Source organism: Podarcis erhardii, assembly GCF_964252035.2.
Source record: "Podarcis erhardii genome assembly, chromosome: 11".
In the NCBI taxonomy this organism is placed as follows: domain Eukaryota; kingdom Metazoa; phylum Chordata; class Lepidosauria; order Squamata; family Lacertidae; genus Podarcis; species Podarcis erhardii.
In genome coordinates, this window is record NC_138501.1 from 24,348,707 (window position 1) to 24,366,836 (window position 18,130).

Sequence of the window (18,130 nt, forward strand, 5' to 3'; positions counted from 1 at the left end):
TTATTTATTTATTTTTAAATATACTTCTTAATATAATAAAATTTCTGAGCAGCTTAAGATAAAAGTGTAACAACAAAAACACAAAGAACATTCAATATGTCTTATGTTTTACTGCAGTTTTCTAATTTGATGGAAGCCACCCAGAGTGGCTGGGGTAGGCTAGTCAGATGGGTGTGGTACAAAAATTAATTAGAATTAGTAGTAGTAGCAGTAGTAGTAACCTAAGAATCTTACCCATTTCTCCACAGAAGCAGAAGACTGGTTTGACAGATTTAATAACCATTTATATATTTGTCCCATAAGACCTCAAGATTCTATCACTTATCATCAGTTCAAAGAGGTATTAGAGCTTAATTTGCCATAATTTCCAATCAATGACAAAAGCACATGCCCAAATTATAAATACTGGCAAACTGGCAATCAAGTCACCTCTTCAAAAATATATCAAATGGTATCCAATACTTTCTATCACTAATGGAATAAATCCAGAGTAGAGAAGGGAGAGAGGCAGTTTACAGTATTTTTTCTAGACATGAATTCTATTAATTATATCAGCATACTTTTGATCATGGATCAGGAAATTTTCCTACTACAATTTTTGCCATCTGGTATCACATTAGTTGGCTAAAGGTTTTCTGACATGTTGACAAACCATCTGACTTTGATAATGCAATATATTTCCTGTACAAATAAGGTATACTGCATATTGTGCACTGGAGAAGTTACACAAAAGTTAATTACCATTTCACCTGTGAAATGAGTTTTAAGCCACTCACACAGAGACTGCAGTTGCTCAGCACCTTAGATTTTTATTTTCTTTTTTAAAGTCTCATGTGAGGCAAAGCAGGGTAGCAGCCCTCTGACAGTGATTATGCCACAGGTTCAATGCCTTCTGGCAGGCCACATGAGACATCAACACAGAAATGTTATTCAGTGGCCTGAGTCCAATATGTTTAAATGTGCCCTTACTGGCTGAACTGTGGATATATCTGTTTACAGTACTTTAATAAAATAAATTCATTACCTTGCATATTTAGATTTTTATTGACAGCTGTACACTAATGATTGAAATGCTTATTCTCAGTAAGCTAAATGAAAAGATAACTATACTATGAATAAAATTTGCCTAGGTTCACAGAACCAGATTGTCAAAACACTCAAGTTTTAGTGTGATTAAATATCAAGCTGACTAAATATTTCTAAACCAGTAGAAACTGATTTATATCAGTTATGGATGCCACTTTCAATAACAAGGTTATAAATCATCTTTGGTGTTCATGCCAAGTTTTGCAGCTTACATAAGTCTAGGCTACAGTCCTTGGCATCTGTATCCATTCAACTCAGAAAAAAATGCTACTGTTCCACTGGAGCCTAGCAACTTGCTATACTTACTAAATAGTAAGAGTTTATAAGAATATGCAAAGCTGTAAGTCAACAGAAGCCTGATTATGGAACAATTAATCTATCTTGTCTTCTCTGAACTAATTCTCATATACATTTAATACTAACTATGCATTTTAAATATGAACGTGTTTTTCTCTGCATTTCATGGGTAGACCAGAAAGTAGTTCCTGGCCCAACCCGTGTAAAAACTGATACCTAATTTGTTAACAAAGAACTGTCATTCTAGTGTAGACCAGTGGTGCATTAAGCTCAGCCTTCTCAGCCATCCAAATCACAGGAGAATCATAGAACTGTAGAGATGAAGAGGTCCTGAGGATCATCTAGTCCAGCCCCCTGCACTGCAGAAATACACAGCTGTCCCTTAGGGGATCCAACTTGCAACCTTGGTGTTATTAGCACCATGCTCCAATCAATAAACATAAAAAATGAGTCTACTGAATCAAAACAATGGCTCACCTTGTCCAGCATCCTGTTCACACAGTGGCCAACCAGATGCCTGTGTGAGGCCTGGAAGCTGGACATGAACACAACAGCATTCTGCCCCGTTTACAATTTCCAGCAACTGGTATTTAGAGGCAGAATGGCAGTGGGGGTAGAACATAGCCATTGTAGCTAGTAGCTTGTCCTCCATGAATTAGTGTAAGCCTCTTTTACAGCCATCAAAGTTTGTGGTCATTACTGCCTCCTGCGTAAGTGAGCTCCATAGTTTAACTATAGAGGCAACTCCTGATTTAGGCATGTCTGAATGATGCGCAACTACACCAAACCCATAAGTAGCCCCAAAACATCATAAAGATGTCATGAAAAGGAATGGAACAGGGCGGAACAGGCGTACATGCTCCGTTGACATACACAGGGCTCCGAAATAGAACCCCAGTGAAAAACAAGGATTGTCTTACACTGTATAAAGTACTTTACAATGATACCTTGGTTTATGAACGTAATCTGTTCCGGAGGTCCATTCTTAAACCGAGGCAGAACACTTTCCCTACTGAGGTCTCCCGCCACTGGTGTTCGGCTTCTGTTCATCTTCCGGGGCAAAATTAGCTAACTGGAACACCTACTTCCAATTCTGCAAAGTTTGTTGTCCAAATCGTTCGTAGACCGAGGTACCACTGTATTATATCTCTATCTCCTTGAGCATTTTGCTTTCCTGATATCTACAATATTGAGATGTGGTAACCAGAATTGTACATATTATTTCAAATATGGTCACAGCATAGATTTGTATAGTCACGTTATGATACTGTCAGTTTTATTTTCATTTTTGTTTTTACAAGAACAGAAAACAGTGTGGTAAAGTGTAGCTTGTCTGTTATCGGAATCATGCCAATCTTTTAAATAGCTTCCAAAGCGTGTTTCAATGTTATATTTTTCTGAATTAAGGTTATGTACACAATTCATGTTACTGCCCGACACCTGCAAGTTATATTTAACACACAAACCTATTTTGAGGATTTTATTAAATAACAAGGCAGAAGTAGTTTTCATTTCAATGCTAGAAAATACAAAAAAAATTGGCTCAATGTATCAGACAGCTGAGCCAGAAAAAACAGCTCTAAGTTGACCTTCTGTAGCACCAGAAAAAATGCATTTACACTGTGCCCAAAACCACTGAATTGATCAAACTACTTTCTATATTTCACCAATCAAATAGAAACTGCATTGCCAAATACACCTTCAACAGTATTTTAAAATAGGAATATGAATGCAAGCCTCAGTTCTTTATTAATGCATTTTATTTCTCATTTTTTATTAAAAGAGCTTTATCCCACTCTTCAATATTTCTCTTTCCAAAATGAGTGGCTACAATGCTGGATTTGAATACAAATCACCCTCAGCCACAAAGCTCACTGGATGAGCCTGAACCAACCAAGCCATATTATCCTAACCTAGGACAATGATGCAACTAGAATTGTAACGCAGCCTCACCATAGATTTGGTGCGGCTGCATTTGGAATGGTGTGTACAATCTAGTAACATCACCTCAGAAATTATATTGTGGAGTTGGAAAAGGTTCAGAAAACGGCAACCAAAACAATCCAGATTCTATCTCCTGCATCTCCAGGTAAAACTGGGAAACACTCCTGCCCGAAACCCTGGCAAGCTAGAAGACCAACGGTCTGAGTCAGTATAAGGCTGCAATCTATGTTCTTAAAAGTGTGTGCTCTACCACTGAACGATGGTCCTTGAGAAGCAACACTAAGCAGTTTTAGTATTGCCAGTGGAACCACAAACCTGCTCCCCCTTTCCATTTTTTTGTGACCAGAAAGCAGGCGTATCAGCTGAGAAATACGGGCATCAAGATACACAGTTCAAACAGAATGCAGACTAGTGCAAACCTTGCATTGCTGTTGACAGAAGCAACTCTGAACAGCAGCCACATTCTCTGGGGGACCACATCCTACACAATCTGCCTTCTGCTATTTAATAATCTTCTCCTACATAGCACAAAAGCGCTCAGGATGCACAACCCCAGGCCACTGGGTCTATTCTCTGGAAGGAACTATAGCTGTGCCAAGCAAACCAGTTGAATTGAGACCCTCTTTTTGTTTACTTTTGAGCTTGAATGAAGCACTCCTATCATTTGCACTTGCTGCCCTATTTTCAACTTACTAGTTAGTAAGCCCCATTGAACTTAAAAGGACTTATTTCTGGCACAGCAAGTTTAACTCTGCACTGCAAGCCAGCAGGGAGTATCTAGGAATTAAAAGTGAGTTAACTCTCTAAAATTGGGTTTTCACTTTTATTCTAATGAAAATATATGAATACACACCATTATATAGCCTACAGCAGGTTCCAGAACAACTCAGATTTATCTGTCATGTTCGTTTGGCTCACCTCTTAGCCTTGATGCTTAACAATGAACAACGGCCATAAGTTGAGTGTGTGCTGGGTGCTACATGTCATGGGGGGGTACCTTTTTCATTAAAAAGAAAGATTTTTTACTGAAATTTTCTCAAACAAAACATACATAGCAAATCTTGTCTGTGAACTTTGTTTGGGGGAGGGGAAAGCAACCTGAAGACACAAAATAGCTAAGATGCAAAGATCACCATATGGGTGATGAAAGGAGGTAATTTATATTTTTTTAAGCTAAAGGGGACCTGCCTTCCTATTGAGTTTAGCACTCCATCCATACCTGACTTGCTTCAGAAATTCAAGAAAACCCGCCAGACAGAATGCTTCTCTTCACATGCTGCTGCCTCTGGGGAGGCAACCCCTGATCTCTGCCATTGGCCAGGAAACCTAGGGCCCCAGGGAGGCTGCATTCACTGTCGGGGTAAAAGGTCGGGGTATAAATAGAGAGATAATAATGATGCTAATTCCCTGCATCTGAGGAAGAACCTGACAGAAAGGAGGGAGTCCTGTCTAACCCTGTCTGTTGCCAGTGAAAGTGCAGCTTGCTTTCCTTTTCCCTCCCCATTCCTTTTCCTTTTTATATCGTGCTTATTAGATTGGGAGCCCATGCGCAGGGGCTGGACTGCCTCCTGACACGTGTCCATCGTTCAGACGGGCGGGCCGTCTGAAGGATGGCGGGTAAAGTCACAGCTTTTGTGTCACTGAAAGCGACGCCGCCGCCTGCTCCACCGACTCCTGGCAAGAAGCAAAACACTCTCCCACGAACGCTACCTTGGCCGCGGCCCGAGGCAAAGGGACGGGGCGCTCGCCGCGCGAAGCCATGGCTCTCTCAACGAAAGAGGCCACCGCCAACAAGCCCTCTCCTCAGCCCGTTCCTCCCGCGCGACGCGTTTCCTAGGCAGCGGGTCCTGCCAGGTACATACAAGCATTCACGGTGTATTTAAAGGGGGGACAGAACTCGGGAAGTTTGAGGTGCCCGCGTACTTACATTGCAGAACTTCGAATTATAAACGTGCCGTACAGTGGTAACGATGCGGGGAAAGAAGACGTGATTAGCGTCTACATAGCTGCAAGGACCTGAGAGAGAGAGAAGGAAAGAGAGCGACCACGCCCACATCGAAGAACTTAACTCCGCCCTGATGGCAGAAGGCGGTTTGCGTGCGTCTTTTTGCGCGTGCGCAACAGCCGACAGAGACTCTGCGTGTGTGCGTAAGCGGAACAACGAGGAGAAAAGCTACGGGCCGACTCACATGCGGTTTGGGTCCAGAGCGTAGCTGGGACCTTCCATTCAAGGGGGGGGGGGGTTAGGCGGACGATACCATGGGGAAGCTGAACGTCGTTTTGCTTCGCTATCTTTCCCGAGAACACTTCAGAGTACTAACTGCGGTAAGGCAATTGGTTCCAGGGAATCATGAGAGAGGCCTGGACCAGGGCTTGGTCCCTGGTGGGCAAAAACAGGTTGAGGCCGGGTCTGGGTGGTGGAGATCTGGGAAATCATGGCTCCCGCGGGTGTCTTTGCAAACCTCCTGTGCGCTTCTGAAAGCACGCAAATTGACATTAACCTTCAACATGGGTGAGTTTGTCCATCAAGCAACAAAGATAAGGAAATGTTATGTAAATTTAAAAAATAAGACGATTAATTATCTTGCTGAATATTATGCTTTAACTGTAGTTTTTCATCCAAGTAGTTTCCTCTCTTCCAATACCTTTTGCAAGCCCACTTTATTATTTTGTTTTCTGTGGTCTTTCTACAGAATTGCTCCCACTTGAATCTGCCTGAATCTTAAAATCATCATATGAGACCCTTCTCTGCATCTCATTGAAGAAAGACATGGGGTAGCCTTTAGATGTCAAACTTTTTAGAACTGCATATATGTCTTCGTACTTGAAAAATCCATATTAACGCCTGTTCTGTGAGGGCATGAGCCAGTATTTAAAAGTATTAAATGCAAGCACCAGAAAGGAGGCTAAAACAGGAGGCATGTGTAGGAAACTATGCTTATCGGAATAAAGAGTATTTATCATGCTATGTTTTGCTGTTACAGGTGGAAATGGGCATGAAGAACCATGAAATAGTCCCTGCCAGCTTGATTGCCTCCATTGCTAGTCTCAAACATGGGGGATGTAACAAAATTTTGAGAGAATTGGCAAAGCACAGGCTCTTGGCTTATGAACGAACTAAAAGTGAGTATAAATAGGGTGCCTGCTCACATTGTTGTTTCAGTACATTTTTATCAATGCCACCATTGGTTGATAGCCAACATTGCACAAGTGAAATTCCCCTTCCTCTCATCCCACTGTGCCCCCTCGTAAACATACGGCAAATAGTTCTCCAACACTCCCAAGCACATGTAGTGGGAAGGACAGAAAGGAGAGATGCCATTGCATGGGCAGAAATTCCTCTACCTGCAGACAGGAACCACTGGGTATCACTTGTTGAAAACTAGAGGAAACCAGGAATATTTGGTATATTTGGTTGCCAACCGATGTGCCTTAAATAAGTTATTTCAACTCATGATACCCATATTTAATTCCATGTAGTTGCTCTGAATACAGAATTCCTCTTGCCTGAACAATCTGGTTCACAGGGATTGTTGGGGGGAAAGTTCTCTTTGAGGACTGCTGACTTTGCTTAAGTATTTTTGGTGTTTTAAAAGGACACACTGCATAATCATGATAAGCACAGTATGATGTGATGCACTTATTTTACTTCTGCAGCTGTCCAAGGTTATCGATTAACTAATGGAGGATATGATTACTTAGCCTTGAAAACTCTTTCTTCTCGACAAGTTATCTGTTCTGTTGGAAACCAGATGGGCGTTGGAAAAGAATCAGGTATTTTCAAGCTTTGTGATTGGGGGACGGGGTCATGAAATGTAGCAGATATATCAAAAAAGTAGGCAAGTACCAAAGCGTAAATTTTGAATGTGTTAAAGGCTATTTTTTTTATCATGCTTCTAATTAGACTGAATCTTTGTTTTAAAGATATTTATATTGTTGCAAATGAAGAAGAGCAGCAACTTGCATTGAAGCTGCATAGACTTGGGAGGACATCCTTTCGGAACTTAAAAAACAAGCGTGATTACCACAAGCACAGAAACAAGATGTCCTGGCTATACCTTTCGCGTCTTGCTGCAATGAAGGAATTTGCCTACATGAAGGTACTGTTGGTTGTTTTTCCCCTGGTTCTCCTAAATCTGGGCCCATTGTAACTAGGCTTCAGCCAGAAGTTACAGAAAGGTCTACACAGGCTTCCTCTAACTTTATTCTCACCTGTCAAGATGATGGGCGTGACCCATTTTTAACTGATTACTACTTCCACATGTCCCCATCCAATTTCTAAGGTTATCCATGGGCTCTTTTTAATGTCTGTACCATCTTTGAAGCAGCAGCTAGCCCAGCAGCAGCTCAATATGTGTTGGCCGTGAAAAAGGTGAATTCCGTAATAAGGGTTACCAGAAAAAGCCGTGAAAATTAAAACTGGCAGCATTCTATTGTCTGTACATAAGTCTATATTGCAACTATAATTGGGGATCCTGTGCCTAGTTCTGATAATCTCCACATCATGTCTGAGCAGGTATTTTGAACCTAGATCTTCTCAATCCTAGTCTGTCTTAGGTGGTTTTAAAGGGGGTAGACATGGAAGATAAAGCTATCAGTGACTATTAGCCATATAGCTAAGTGGAATCTCCAAGTTTTAAGTGGAACATGCTGAAGGGGTAAGAGAAAGGGAGAGCTGTTGCCTTCATGGTCTGCTTGTGGTTCTTCAAAGCATTTGGTCAGTCACTTAGAGAAACTTAATACAGTGGTACCTCGGGTTAAGTACTTAATTCGTTCCGAAGGTCCGTTCTTAACCTGAAACTGTTCTTAACCTGAAGCACCACTTTAGCTAATGAGGCCTCTTGCTGCTGCCACGCTGCCGGAGCACGATTTCTGTTCTCATCCTGAAGCAAAGTTCTTAACCCGAGGTACTATTTCTGGGTTAGCGGAGTCTGTAACCTGAAGCGTATGTAACCTGAAGCGTATGTAACCCGAGGTACCACTGTACTGAACTTTAGTCAGATCCTGCAGGCCTCTTATGTCCATATCACATTCTTACAATATGGTGGATTTTATTTTATTGTTATCTGGTGTACGTTTCTTTTATATGAAGCTTATTTCATTTGTGCCATAAACTAGTACTCAGCATTAAAACTCTGAGTGAGTACATTAACACACTGGAATATTAATACGTACTTAACTCAAATGCACTGATTTTTTTAAAAATACATTTTTTCTCCTCTTTTGGCCAGGCTTTGCATGATAGAAAATTTCCTGTTCCAAAACCATATGACTACAATAGACACGCAGTCGTAATGGAACTTGTCAATGGTTACCCTTTGTAAGTATAAAGGTATTTTCCCAGGGGTACTTCTGTTCAATATGATTTATAGATTTATAGTTTATAGATTGCTAGTAGTAGATGTTTGGACAAAGCAACAGCAGTATAATAGTAACTTTCTTAGGTATCAAAGTTAAGAAAACCCCTGTAGTAAAAGACCTTAGACATCACTGCAGGCTGGGATTGACAGTACTGTAATTGGTTTTCGTTAAAAGCCATTGGTCTGACTTTGTACATGACAGGGCCTTATTTATATTTTTGATAACTGGGAAGCAAGCTGTACCTGTATATTTCCCTTGACTTCCATTTCTTAAATAATAAAACTAAGAATTACCAAAATCTAAGCAGTGTTGAAATTGCTGATTACTTGGAAATATTCACTAGAGCCATTTCATACTAAAGCATGCAGAAGAGACAGTTCCTTAAGAAAGCATGTAATTATTTCCATAAACTCTGGATTATTAAGGAAAGCAGAAAAGATTGGTTTAAAGGGGTCTTCTACGCGAACTCTTTTGGCCATATAAAGCAACATGTGTTAGAAGTAATTTCCTTTTTGAAATAAATGGAGCTCTTTCCCTGTTGAGCAAAATACTATCAAAGAAATTCTGACTGCAGCATAGTATTACTTTTTTCTTCTCCGTCTCCACACCCTCCCGCAACCCCAGGCTGGGTTTTTTAAAAAACAGTTCTTCCAACACATCTGTCAGTAACATCAATATAATAATAATAATAATAATAATAATAATAATAATAATAATAATTTATTATTTGTACCCCGCCCATCTGGCTGGGTTTCCCCAGCCACTCTGGGCAGCTTCCTACAAAGATGAAAAATACACTAAAATGTCACATATTAAAAACTTCCCTGAACAGGGCTGCCTTCAGATGTCTTCTGAATGTCAGGTAGTTGTTTATCGCTTTGACATCTGATGGGAGGGCGTTCCACAGGGCGGGTGCCACTACCAAGAAGGCCGTCTGCCTGGTTCCCTGTAACTTGGCCTCTCGCAGTGAGGGAACCGCCAGAAGGCCCTCGGCACTGGACACCTCAGTGTCCGGGGAGGAGACGCTCCTTCAGATATACTGGACCGAGGCCATTTAGGGCTTTAAAGGTCAGCACCAACACTTTGAATTGTGCTCAGAAACGTACTTTGTAATGGTAGATTATGCCTTCAAGTTGATTGATTAATAGGAATGTCTAAAAACTTTAAATAAACCTCTACCCATAGCCTTGCAATCTAGAAAAAATGGATGTGGTTGGTATGTCTGTTCTACACATTTAGATGTTGGCATAGCAAGTCAGAAATGTACTGTTGTAATAACACAGAAGCGCCCTGCTCAAAGGCTCGCCTAGCCAATCATCCTGTTCTTACACTGACCAGTAAGATGCCTATGAAATGCTTGGGCTAATTATCTTATTTCTTTGGAATTTTATTGCATAGTGCATATTTTTATTATAACTAGTATTATTACTGAGACAATAAATTATAATACTTACCACTGGTTTTATATTGTCTTTTGGATTATTATTTTTTAAACAATACAAGATCACTGAAGTTTGCCCACTCATGTGCTGACTGCGTGTATTTGCACAGCTAAAGGCATTCGTGTCCAATCTGACCTTCATTTGTCTTCCTGGATCAAAACTAAATTGGCTGCAGCTGAAAAACAAGGTCACATTATAAATGTGATATGGTAAGGCATCTGAAATGAGCTGCCTAATCAAAACCGAATCTGTTTCAAAACTTGAATCAATTAAACATGAATTAAAAAAGAGCATTCCTTTTGAAGTGTTCAGCAGTTCTTGTACTAAATTTTAAAAGATTATATAGGAAAGGTAATGCAAAATAGACAAAGGATGACTTGATAGCATAAAAGGGAGACCTTTGTTATCTGTGAGCCATGATCATCCAAAATCATCAGCTGAAGAAACTGCTTTGTTAGGTGAAAATATAGGGTTGGATCCTGACTTGTTTTTGATGGAACTCCACAAGCTGGAGGGGGGCATTTTTCAATTCCCTCTCCAGTCCCCTTGTCCCCTGCCCAAAATCTGTTTCAGAGGGCTGGGGACCTTCCTGAATAGTATGTGGCACAGGGGCTGCAGAAGGAAATAGGATAACTAAAAATGGTCTCTCTTCTCTACTCTGCTTTATCAATGGGAATGAAAGCTTCCACTGGATTGGAGCAAATGGAAGGAGCCCCTCTCCACAGAGGAAGATGTCCAACCCATAATTGTTGACTTTCCCAAACTTTTTATTCTCGGAGGCCAGTCAGTAATTATGTTACTGTGGAGTCAGCTCCCCACCCTGCCCCCAACAGAGATGTGATTAAGGTCAATACGTGTAAAACAGAATGTGCACAGGAGGTGCATCTTTAACACATATTGTGTGATGCAGTGAGAAGGAAGGCGTGGGGAACTCGCTTTTCACAACTGCCTTATTTGGTGCAGCCCATGCTGCACACTTGTGCCTTAAGGTGTGTTTCTGTTACTCATACTTTGAGAGATTCAAACATGTTATTTCTAGCAAAGGAGTGTGCTGCGAAAATGTGAGAAATGTTTACAAGTAGCTCATGTCATTGCTGAGAAGTGATGGTGCATGATAATTAATCTGTGTGATGACCACACATTTTTCAGGCATGCTGTGTAAATCAGTGAAATCAACAAATAATACCCCCATGTAACCCTAATACACCCCTTCTATGTAAAAGTGCAATTTTGTGCGGCCTTTCGTCTAACTTTTCAGATGGCCAGCTACTGAGTAGGCTTTGTGAGTGAATTTCAGCTGAATTAGACTTTAATCTCTCTTTCGCAAATTCAGTGGACTACCCAATGGATCACATTGGCACAATATTATTGGTTTTTCCCTCCTAGTTGGGGCATCCATTTCATCGTACTCGTAATATTCTGGTGGCTTTGTTTTATCACGTAGATGTCAAGTCCATCATCTGGAAGACCCTGCCTCTCTGTATAGCGAGCTAATGGAATTAATCGTGAAACTTGCCAACCACGGTTTGATCCATGGTGATTTCAATGAGTTCAATCTCATGTTGGATAATGAAGATCGAGTCACAATGATTGATTTCCCGCAGATGGTGTCAACATCTCACCCAAATGCTGAATGGTATGTGATGAGCAGCCTCTGTGTATTATCAAGGTGTGGCCATTTGATGACATTGAGCAGGTTTGTGGGGTCCTGGTAAGCCTGGCTTAGCATGTCGTGCGAACTAGGCTGTTGACTGCAGAAGATGTTTTACAAATTCCAGAAAAGAGCTCAAAAGCATGAAAAGTGGAGTTGATGCTTGAGTAATGAAGAGCCTATGGTAGTGGGATGTTTGTAAATTGAACGCGCCTTTTTAAAGTAATCTGTGAAACTTCTTTTGTTCAGGTACTTTGACAGAGATGTGAAATGTATTCGTGACTTCTTTATGAAACGTTTCAGCTATGAAAGTGAACTCTATCCAACTTTCAAGGACATTAGGTAAGTTTGTGGGCCTGTTTAGAAACCAAGAGTTGTTTCGCAGGTCGAATTCTACCTCTACACCAATGTTTCCCAAACTTGGGTATCCAGCTGCTTTCGGACTACATTTCCCATCATCCCTGACCACTGATAGCAGTTGTAGTCCCAAAACAACTGGGGACCCAAGTATGGGAAACGCTGCTCTTCACAATGCATTCAGGTTGTTCCCAGAGAGGCATTTGTCCTCCTGGAAGTTAAGCCTGAACCAGGGCTCTGTGAATAGAAACACAAGTTTACAGCCATGATTTCTGCAACCGCAGTAGCATGTCTTTAACTATCACAGTAACATGCATTAACTATTTCTGTGTGATGGCCTGAGTCACGCATTACAATTCTCATCAGAATGTGTCTCTAGAGAGAGTAGAAGTAAAGTCACTTTAGTGCCAGATACAGATCAGATAAATGTTTGCTATTGGTGTATTCATCTCTCTTACGCTAAATATATATATGTCATTTTCTGATGCTCTCTTAAGCTGTATGGCAGAGAGGCAATTGTTTTGCATCATATGCTGTTTAATAATCGTGAAAGGATGGATGCGCTTCAGTCCACTGAACTGCCATCTTTTTTCATATTTATTCTTCAATATCTTGTTCTTCAATAAAGGCGCTCTCCTAGATCTAGAGGACGTCTCCCACTGTTCCTCGTTCCAGTCATTATCAAATCCCTTTCAGTATCTGATCCTCCTCTTCCCTCCTTTTAAAAAAAGAGCTGAATTTATTTGCAACAGACAGCTAATCTTTTTATTGGATTACAGAACACAGCTGCTTCAGAATCGCACCTTAGGATTCCAGTTCTTCTACCGGGGGGTGGGGGGGGGGTAGAAGAATGTGCTTCAACATATGGGTATAAAATCACAAGTCCAGCATTACTTTATGATAACTTTGTCCTAAAAGTGTACTTACATTAAATGGAGACTCAGTTCATGCTTGACTTTTCTCTTTTCCCGCATTGCCAGGAGGGCATGTTCTCTTGATGTCGAAATTGCAGCCAGCGGTTACACCAAAGAAATGCAGGAAGATGATGAGCTTCTTCACCCAGCCGGCCCTCATGATGAGGGCAATGAAACTGCGTGTTCTCCTGATGCGCAAGGTTCTGAAGGGGGAGAAACACTATGTAGCGGCACAGATCAAAAGACCGAAGGGGACTTCACAGAGGAGGTTGAAGATGCCACCGAAGATTCGGGGCAAAGCAGCAAAGAAGAAGATGATAGCGCAGATGAAAGTGAGCAGAGTTTAGATTTGCGGGAGTTCGCCTGTGCCTTACAACAAGCTGAAGGGCAAATTATTGCTGCTCGAGACAGGGCTAATGCAGGCTGCTCTGTAATTGATTTTTCTGAGGATGAAAAGAAAATTGAAAAATCTACCAAAATTGAAGATCAAACAGGTCAGGGAGAAGAGCCTGCTGACAAGGACTGCAAAGATGAATGCCCTGATCTGGTTGACTTGTCAACATTAAACAGAGAATTCAGGCCTTTCAGGTATGAATTTATATTGATCATTCAGGGTTCTTCAGATACTGGGTTTTTGGGTTGTTTTTCCTCTTTCCAAAACGGAAGCTCCCCAAGCGTTGAGCATATTTCTTTTCCGAAACTCTCCCATCAGATTCAAAGCAGCGGGTGCGTTTTAAATAGTAGCATGTGTAATGACCTTTTCATTACAATGTAATATTCAGGGACTAATTGGTTAGAAATGTTATGCATTACTTGATTCATCACTGGCATGCTTTGACCCTCATGGAGAAATTTTAAAATGATACCAGCTATAATCTCTCGTACATTTTGTACTCGTGTAAACTTGCTCCTACTTGATTTGCTCTGCTAGTGGAGGGAGCACAAATTATTCATTGCATCAGATTGTGCTGGCTCTGCCTTATTGCTGCTTTCAGACACAGTTCCCTCTTCATCAGTTCTGTTGGCCAGGAAAACCTTCGCTAACAAAATTGCCTAAGCTGAGTAGTTACCCACACTGCCCAGCCTGCATTTTGTTTAATGAAATGAGACTTTTATTGGCTTCTTACATAGAAAAGTGAGATTGCAAAAGGAGGCTGACAGGTCCTTGCGCTGCCGTCGTTGGAAGTGAAGTCACTCAAGGCATGGCAGGCTAGGGCAGAGAGTGAGCCTGTGTCAATCTTAGTGCCCGTTTTCAAGCAATAAAGATTCAAGAGCCCCTTTGGGTCAACAATATTCATGCCATATGAAATGAACGTCCATGAGACTGGAAAGTCTGTTGAGCAAACCCATTTCCTTCTTGCAAGTTTTGTGTAGGTGAATATCCTGGTGGATTGTGTCCATTATCAATATCTGTTTGGGTGAAATAGTTACTGTTTCTAAATGGAAATGTTGCAACTGAATCATCTCGGAAGAGTTGATTGGTAAAAGTTGGATTAAAAATGGCTGACTACAAGCATCTGTTCTGTATTGCAGAAATGAGGAAAGCCTATGTCACATCAATGACCACAGGACAAGAACTACTAGCATGACTTCAGTAGGCAGTATGGGAAGTCGTTCAACAATTCCTCCAGTAAGTTCTACATAAGTAATGAGAAAACTGTGGCCCTCCTGAAATTCATTGGACTGCTGCTCCCATCATCCCTGGCCTTGCAGCTTGGGGCTGGTGGAAGCTGTAGTTCAACATCCCCTTCCTACTTTATATAACATTCTAAGACTTAGAGCTCAGTCCTGCAAAATCTTCCCCAGCATGGCTGCTTATTTCATTAGGACGTTGCAGGCCAGTGGATTAGGCCTTCAGTTAACTTGTTATGTCTCTCACGGAGCTATGACCCTTCTTTCATCTTATACTGATCAGGTGGTAAAGAAAAACAGGGTTCTTTCTCTACATTCATAAGTGTAAATGGCTGGGGATTTTTGAAAGCACAATTAAATTATTCTAAAACTTGCAAAAGTTGTTACCTTCTAGTTAAATCCAGATCCGTTATTGCTCCTGAAAGCCTAAGATAATGAACTGTTGTCATTGTCCCTGAAGGTCATTAGTTCCCGCTGTTAAAGATATAAAAAAATTAAAATATTATCTTGCTCCCCTTAAAGGTCATTAGTTCCCGCTGTTAAAGATATAAAAAAATTAAAATATTATCTTGCTCCCCTTAAAGGTCATTAGTTCCCGCTGTTAAAGATATAAAAAAATTAAAATATTATCTTGCTCCCCTTAAAGAATAATGCTAAGGTTCCAGTGCTTCAAGCCACTGTTGTGTGTAACCCAGTTTTGAATTACTGCCACCTCCACTTTCCAAGCAGCTGGTATACTGCATACAACCAAGGGGTGCGGGGAGTTTCCCCAGACACCAAACAGCATATTAGCAGCTTTGGTTGATGCTTCATGTGTATACTCCATAAGTCTTTATTGAGCTGTGGTGGTTTAATTTATTCTAAAGTGCCTCTATGTGGCTTGTATAAGTTACTCAGCACCTTGGGATACTGGGTGGAGAAAGGTTAGAGAAAACATGGGGTGTGGAGATTCATATTTCATTATCTTTTAATATAGGTGATCAAGCAATATTTTTATTAACAGGTTCTAAAAGAGCCTTGCATTTTTAAATAGTTGTAACAGGAGAATTCTGTTGAACCCCCCCCACACACACACACACTCTTCATCCAAGCTAAATTAAATTTTGCAATTAGAAATCATGAATATAAACAGAAGGGTCCTATGCCTTCGTTGGTCAGATTGAATCTCCACCTTATCTGAGGAGCGTGGAAGAATCTGATTCTTTATTTTCTTGGACACCCACCAGGACACTCCCCCCCCCCCAACTAGACTGAGAGCACTCTGTCTGACAAAGGCACTGCTCTTCTTTTTTCATTACCAACTGGGAATAGTATACCAGACTAAGAGTACAATCTGAATGGGCCAGTGCATTCCACTCTGGAGCCCAACAATCTGCTGACAAAAGGGATGGACTGAAAACCATTCTTTGTCTTCCAAATTCTTTAAATTCCTAGTAAATGGTTGCTGCTAGACTGACCAAAAGGAGGGAAGTATTTCTGCAGAAAGAGGGGAAAGCAACAACTCAAGAATAATAGAATTCTAATTGCACATAGACACTGTTCTTAAGTCTCATTGAAACAGATCATTTTCAGTACTCAAAAACAGTTGCTTGCACACCAGATCTTTTTAAGCAAAGACTGGGACAGAAAGGCAGGTTGGAAAAATGCAGGCAAAGGGCACAGAACCTGCCCTATCAAATTCTCCCCTCCCTTGCACTCTGTAGAAATACCTTCCTTTAGTCCTCTTTGCAATGAACGGAGGATTATGTTGCGACCCCTTGAACCATGCTTATATGTGCCCTCCTGTGTTGAACTACCATGTGAGCCTGAGGAATATGGCAAGCTATAAATCGAAATAAGTTTTTTCTTGCCAACCCCATCCAGCAAAGTGCCCATCTTCTTACCATTCTAGATACAGGTCCAGCTGACAGCTGGGTCACTGGCATTTTCCCCAATCCTTTTGTTTGCATTGGTGGGTGATAGGGATGCTTATATCAATTTATTTCTCACTGTAAGGTCACATCCTTCCTCCAAGGAGCTCAGGGCAGTGAATGAGCAGCAGCTGCCTGCAAAGGAAGGTGATTGGACCCAACACCTCACCACCCAGTGAGCTTTGTGGCAGGGACCTTGAAGCTGCCCAAAGTCCTGCATTCTGATAATGTATGCTCCGTTGGCATAACCACAGCTCTGTAGTCATCCTAAAGCTCCTATTGACACATTGAACTCAGGATAGCTCAGTTGGTAGAATATGAGACTCTTAATTTCAGGGTTGTGGGTTTGAGCCCCACATGGGACAGAAGATTCCTGCATTGCAGGAGTTTGAACTAGATCACCCTCGTGGTCCCTTCCAACTCTGATTCTCTGACACATGCAAACGTCCAAGTTAGATCAGTGCAGTTTGTGAGGAATTCATTACTTGTCTCAGCCACAAGGGGGAGTAGTATTCTTCCAAACTAGCTCAAAATTCTCAAGATTCCAAAACTGTTCCAGCTTGCTTTTGCATGTCTTCCTTCTGTTGTTGCACAATGCCACTGGCCAGTTTTTTTACCTTGCCCAGGTTGTTTAGACTGAGAAACTATTGTTCATTAATTCCAGAAAAGCCGCTGCCTGTTAAAGCTCGTTAAACCGTGCATTTGTTTTGTGCCATGTCGCTCCTTGTATCCAACCTATTTTGAGTTCTCAAAGGGTCACTTGACTTGCAAGCCAGACCTAACGTCTGGGTTTTGAAAATGTCTTGCAGGAGCTGATAAAACAAAAGATCAAGCGCCAGCTGACGAAACAGCAAAAAGCCGCTCTGAGGCGGCGGTTGCAAAAAGGAGAAGCAAACGTTTACACAAAACAGCGACGGGAACACATGCATAACATCAAGTCGAGTTTGGACACAGCCAGCTTCTGGGGCTGACATCCTACAGAAAGATCTTCCTCCTTTCCCCATGCCTTGCAAATCAATGAAAGAGATGGCTTTCTGCTTAACCAACATGTCAACTTGTGTTCTTTATGTTGTAGCCTGAGACAAGCCTTCAAGGCCTACTCTGTGGCAGGCCAAGTTCAGATGTGCCCCGTGAGATTTCTTACTTGTTTTGTTTTTTTACTGGAGATGGTTCACACTTACTGAAGTTCTTCACTATGCTTGTTGAGAGCAGGTGGCTTCATCTTGCATGGCTGTATGGTGGCCCAAATCCTGCCCCAGGAGCCAGCTGGCTATGTTACTTGGCTTTCTGGAAGCCCGCTTCTAGAGGAATCCACCCACAATTTACTATGCCGCTTTGTTCAGAAACAGAAGCCAAAAACTTCCACAGGGAATAAAATTGTAAGAGAAAGCAAACTTAGGGCAGCGAACTCCCAGTTTTCAGGTGGCTGGACTGAAAATATAACCCATCTGATACTGTGCATATAGACACAAGGCTCAGTGAGTTCAGTTTAGCACACTCCCTTGACTGGGTGCATTGGATTTGTATTGCTTAGAT

At 41.4% G+C, this 18,130-nt stretch overlaps 2 protein-coding genes across 7 annotated transcripts in view; one reads left to right on the forward strand and one right to left on the reverse strand.

Moving 5' to 3' along the window:
• The window catches only part of LOC309352128 (uncharacterized protein), a 48,153-nt gene extending 42,991 nt beyond the window's left edge, over positions 1-5,162 (reverse strand). Inside the window, exon 1 of one of the 5 annotated variants that reach the window (XM_081880456.1) lies at positions 5,038-5,162. In XM_081880456.1, the coding sequence (XP_081736582.1) occupies positions 5,038-5,088 (51 nt within the window). In that variant the 5' untranslated portion in view covers positions 5,089-5,162. Of the gene's footprint in view, positions 1-4,245; positions 4,265-4,546; positions 4,616-5,037 lie in introns of those variants that run through there. The other 4 variants (XM_081880454.1, XM_081880458.1, XM_081880459.1 and 1 more) reach the window with 4 other exon arrangements.
• Positions 5,163-5,493: 331 nt separating this feature from the next.
• RIOK2 (RIO kinase 2) lies at positions 5,494-17,636 on the forward strand. 2 transcript variants are annotated; one of them, XM_081880488.1, is made up of 10 exons: positions 5,494-5,652; positions 6,312-6,450; positions 6,985-7,101; positions 7,252-7,427; positions 8,559-8,647; positions 11,575-11,766; positions 12,031-12,123; positions 13,119-13,640; positions 14,586-14,682; positions 17,404-17,636. In XM_081880488.1, the coding sequence occupies exons 1-10, from the start codon at positions 5,587-5,589 to the stop codon at positions 17,563-17,565; spliced, it is 1,653 nt and encodes a 550-aa protein (XP_081736614.1). In that variant the 5' UTR covers positions 5,494-5,586; the 3' UTR covers positions 17,566-17,636. The 2 variants fall into 2 exon arrangements, with proteins under 2 accessions (XP_081736614.1, XP_081736615.1); XM_081880489.1 differs by lacking the exon at positions 5,494-5,652 and adding an exon at positions 5,692-5,839.
• Positions 17,637-18,130: the final 494 nt, after the last annotated feature.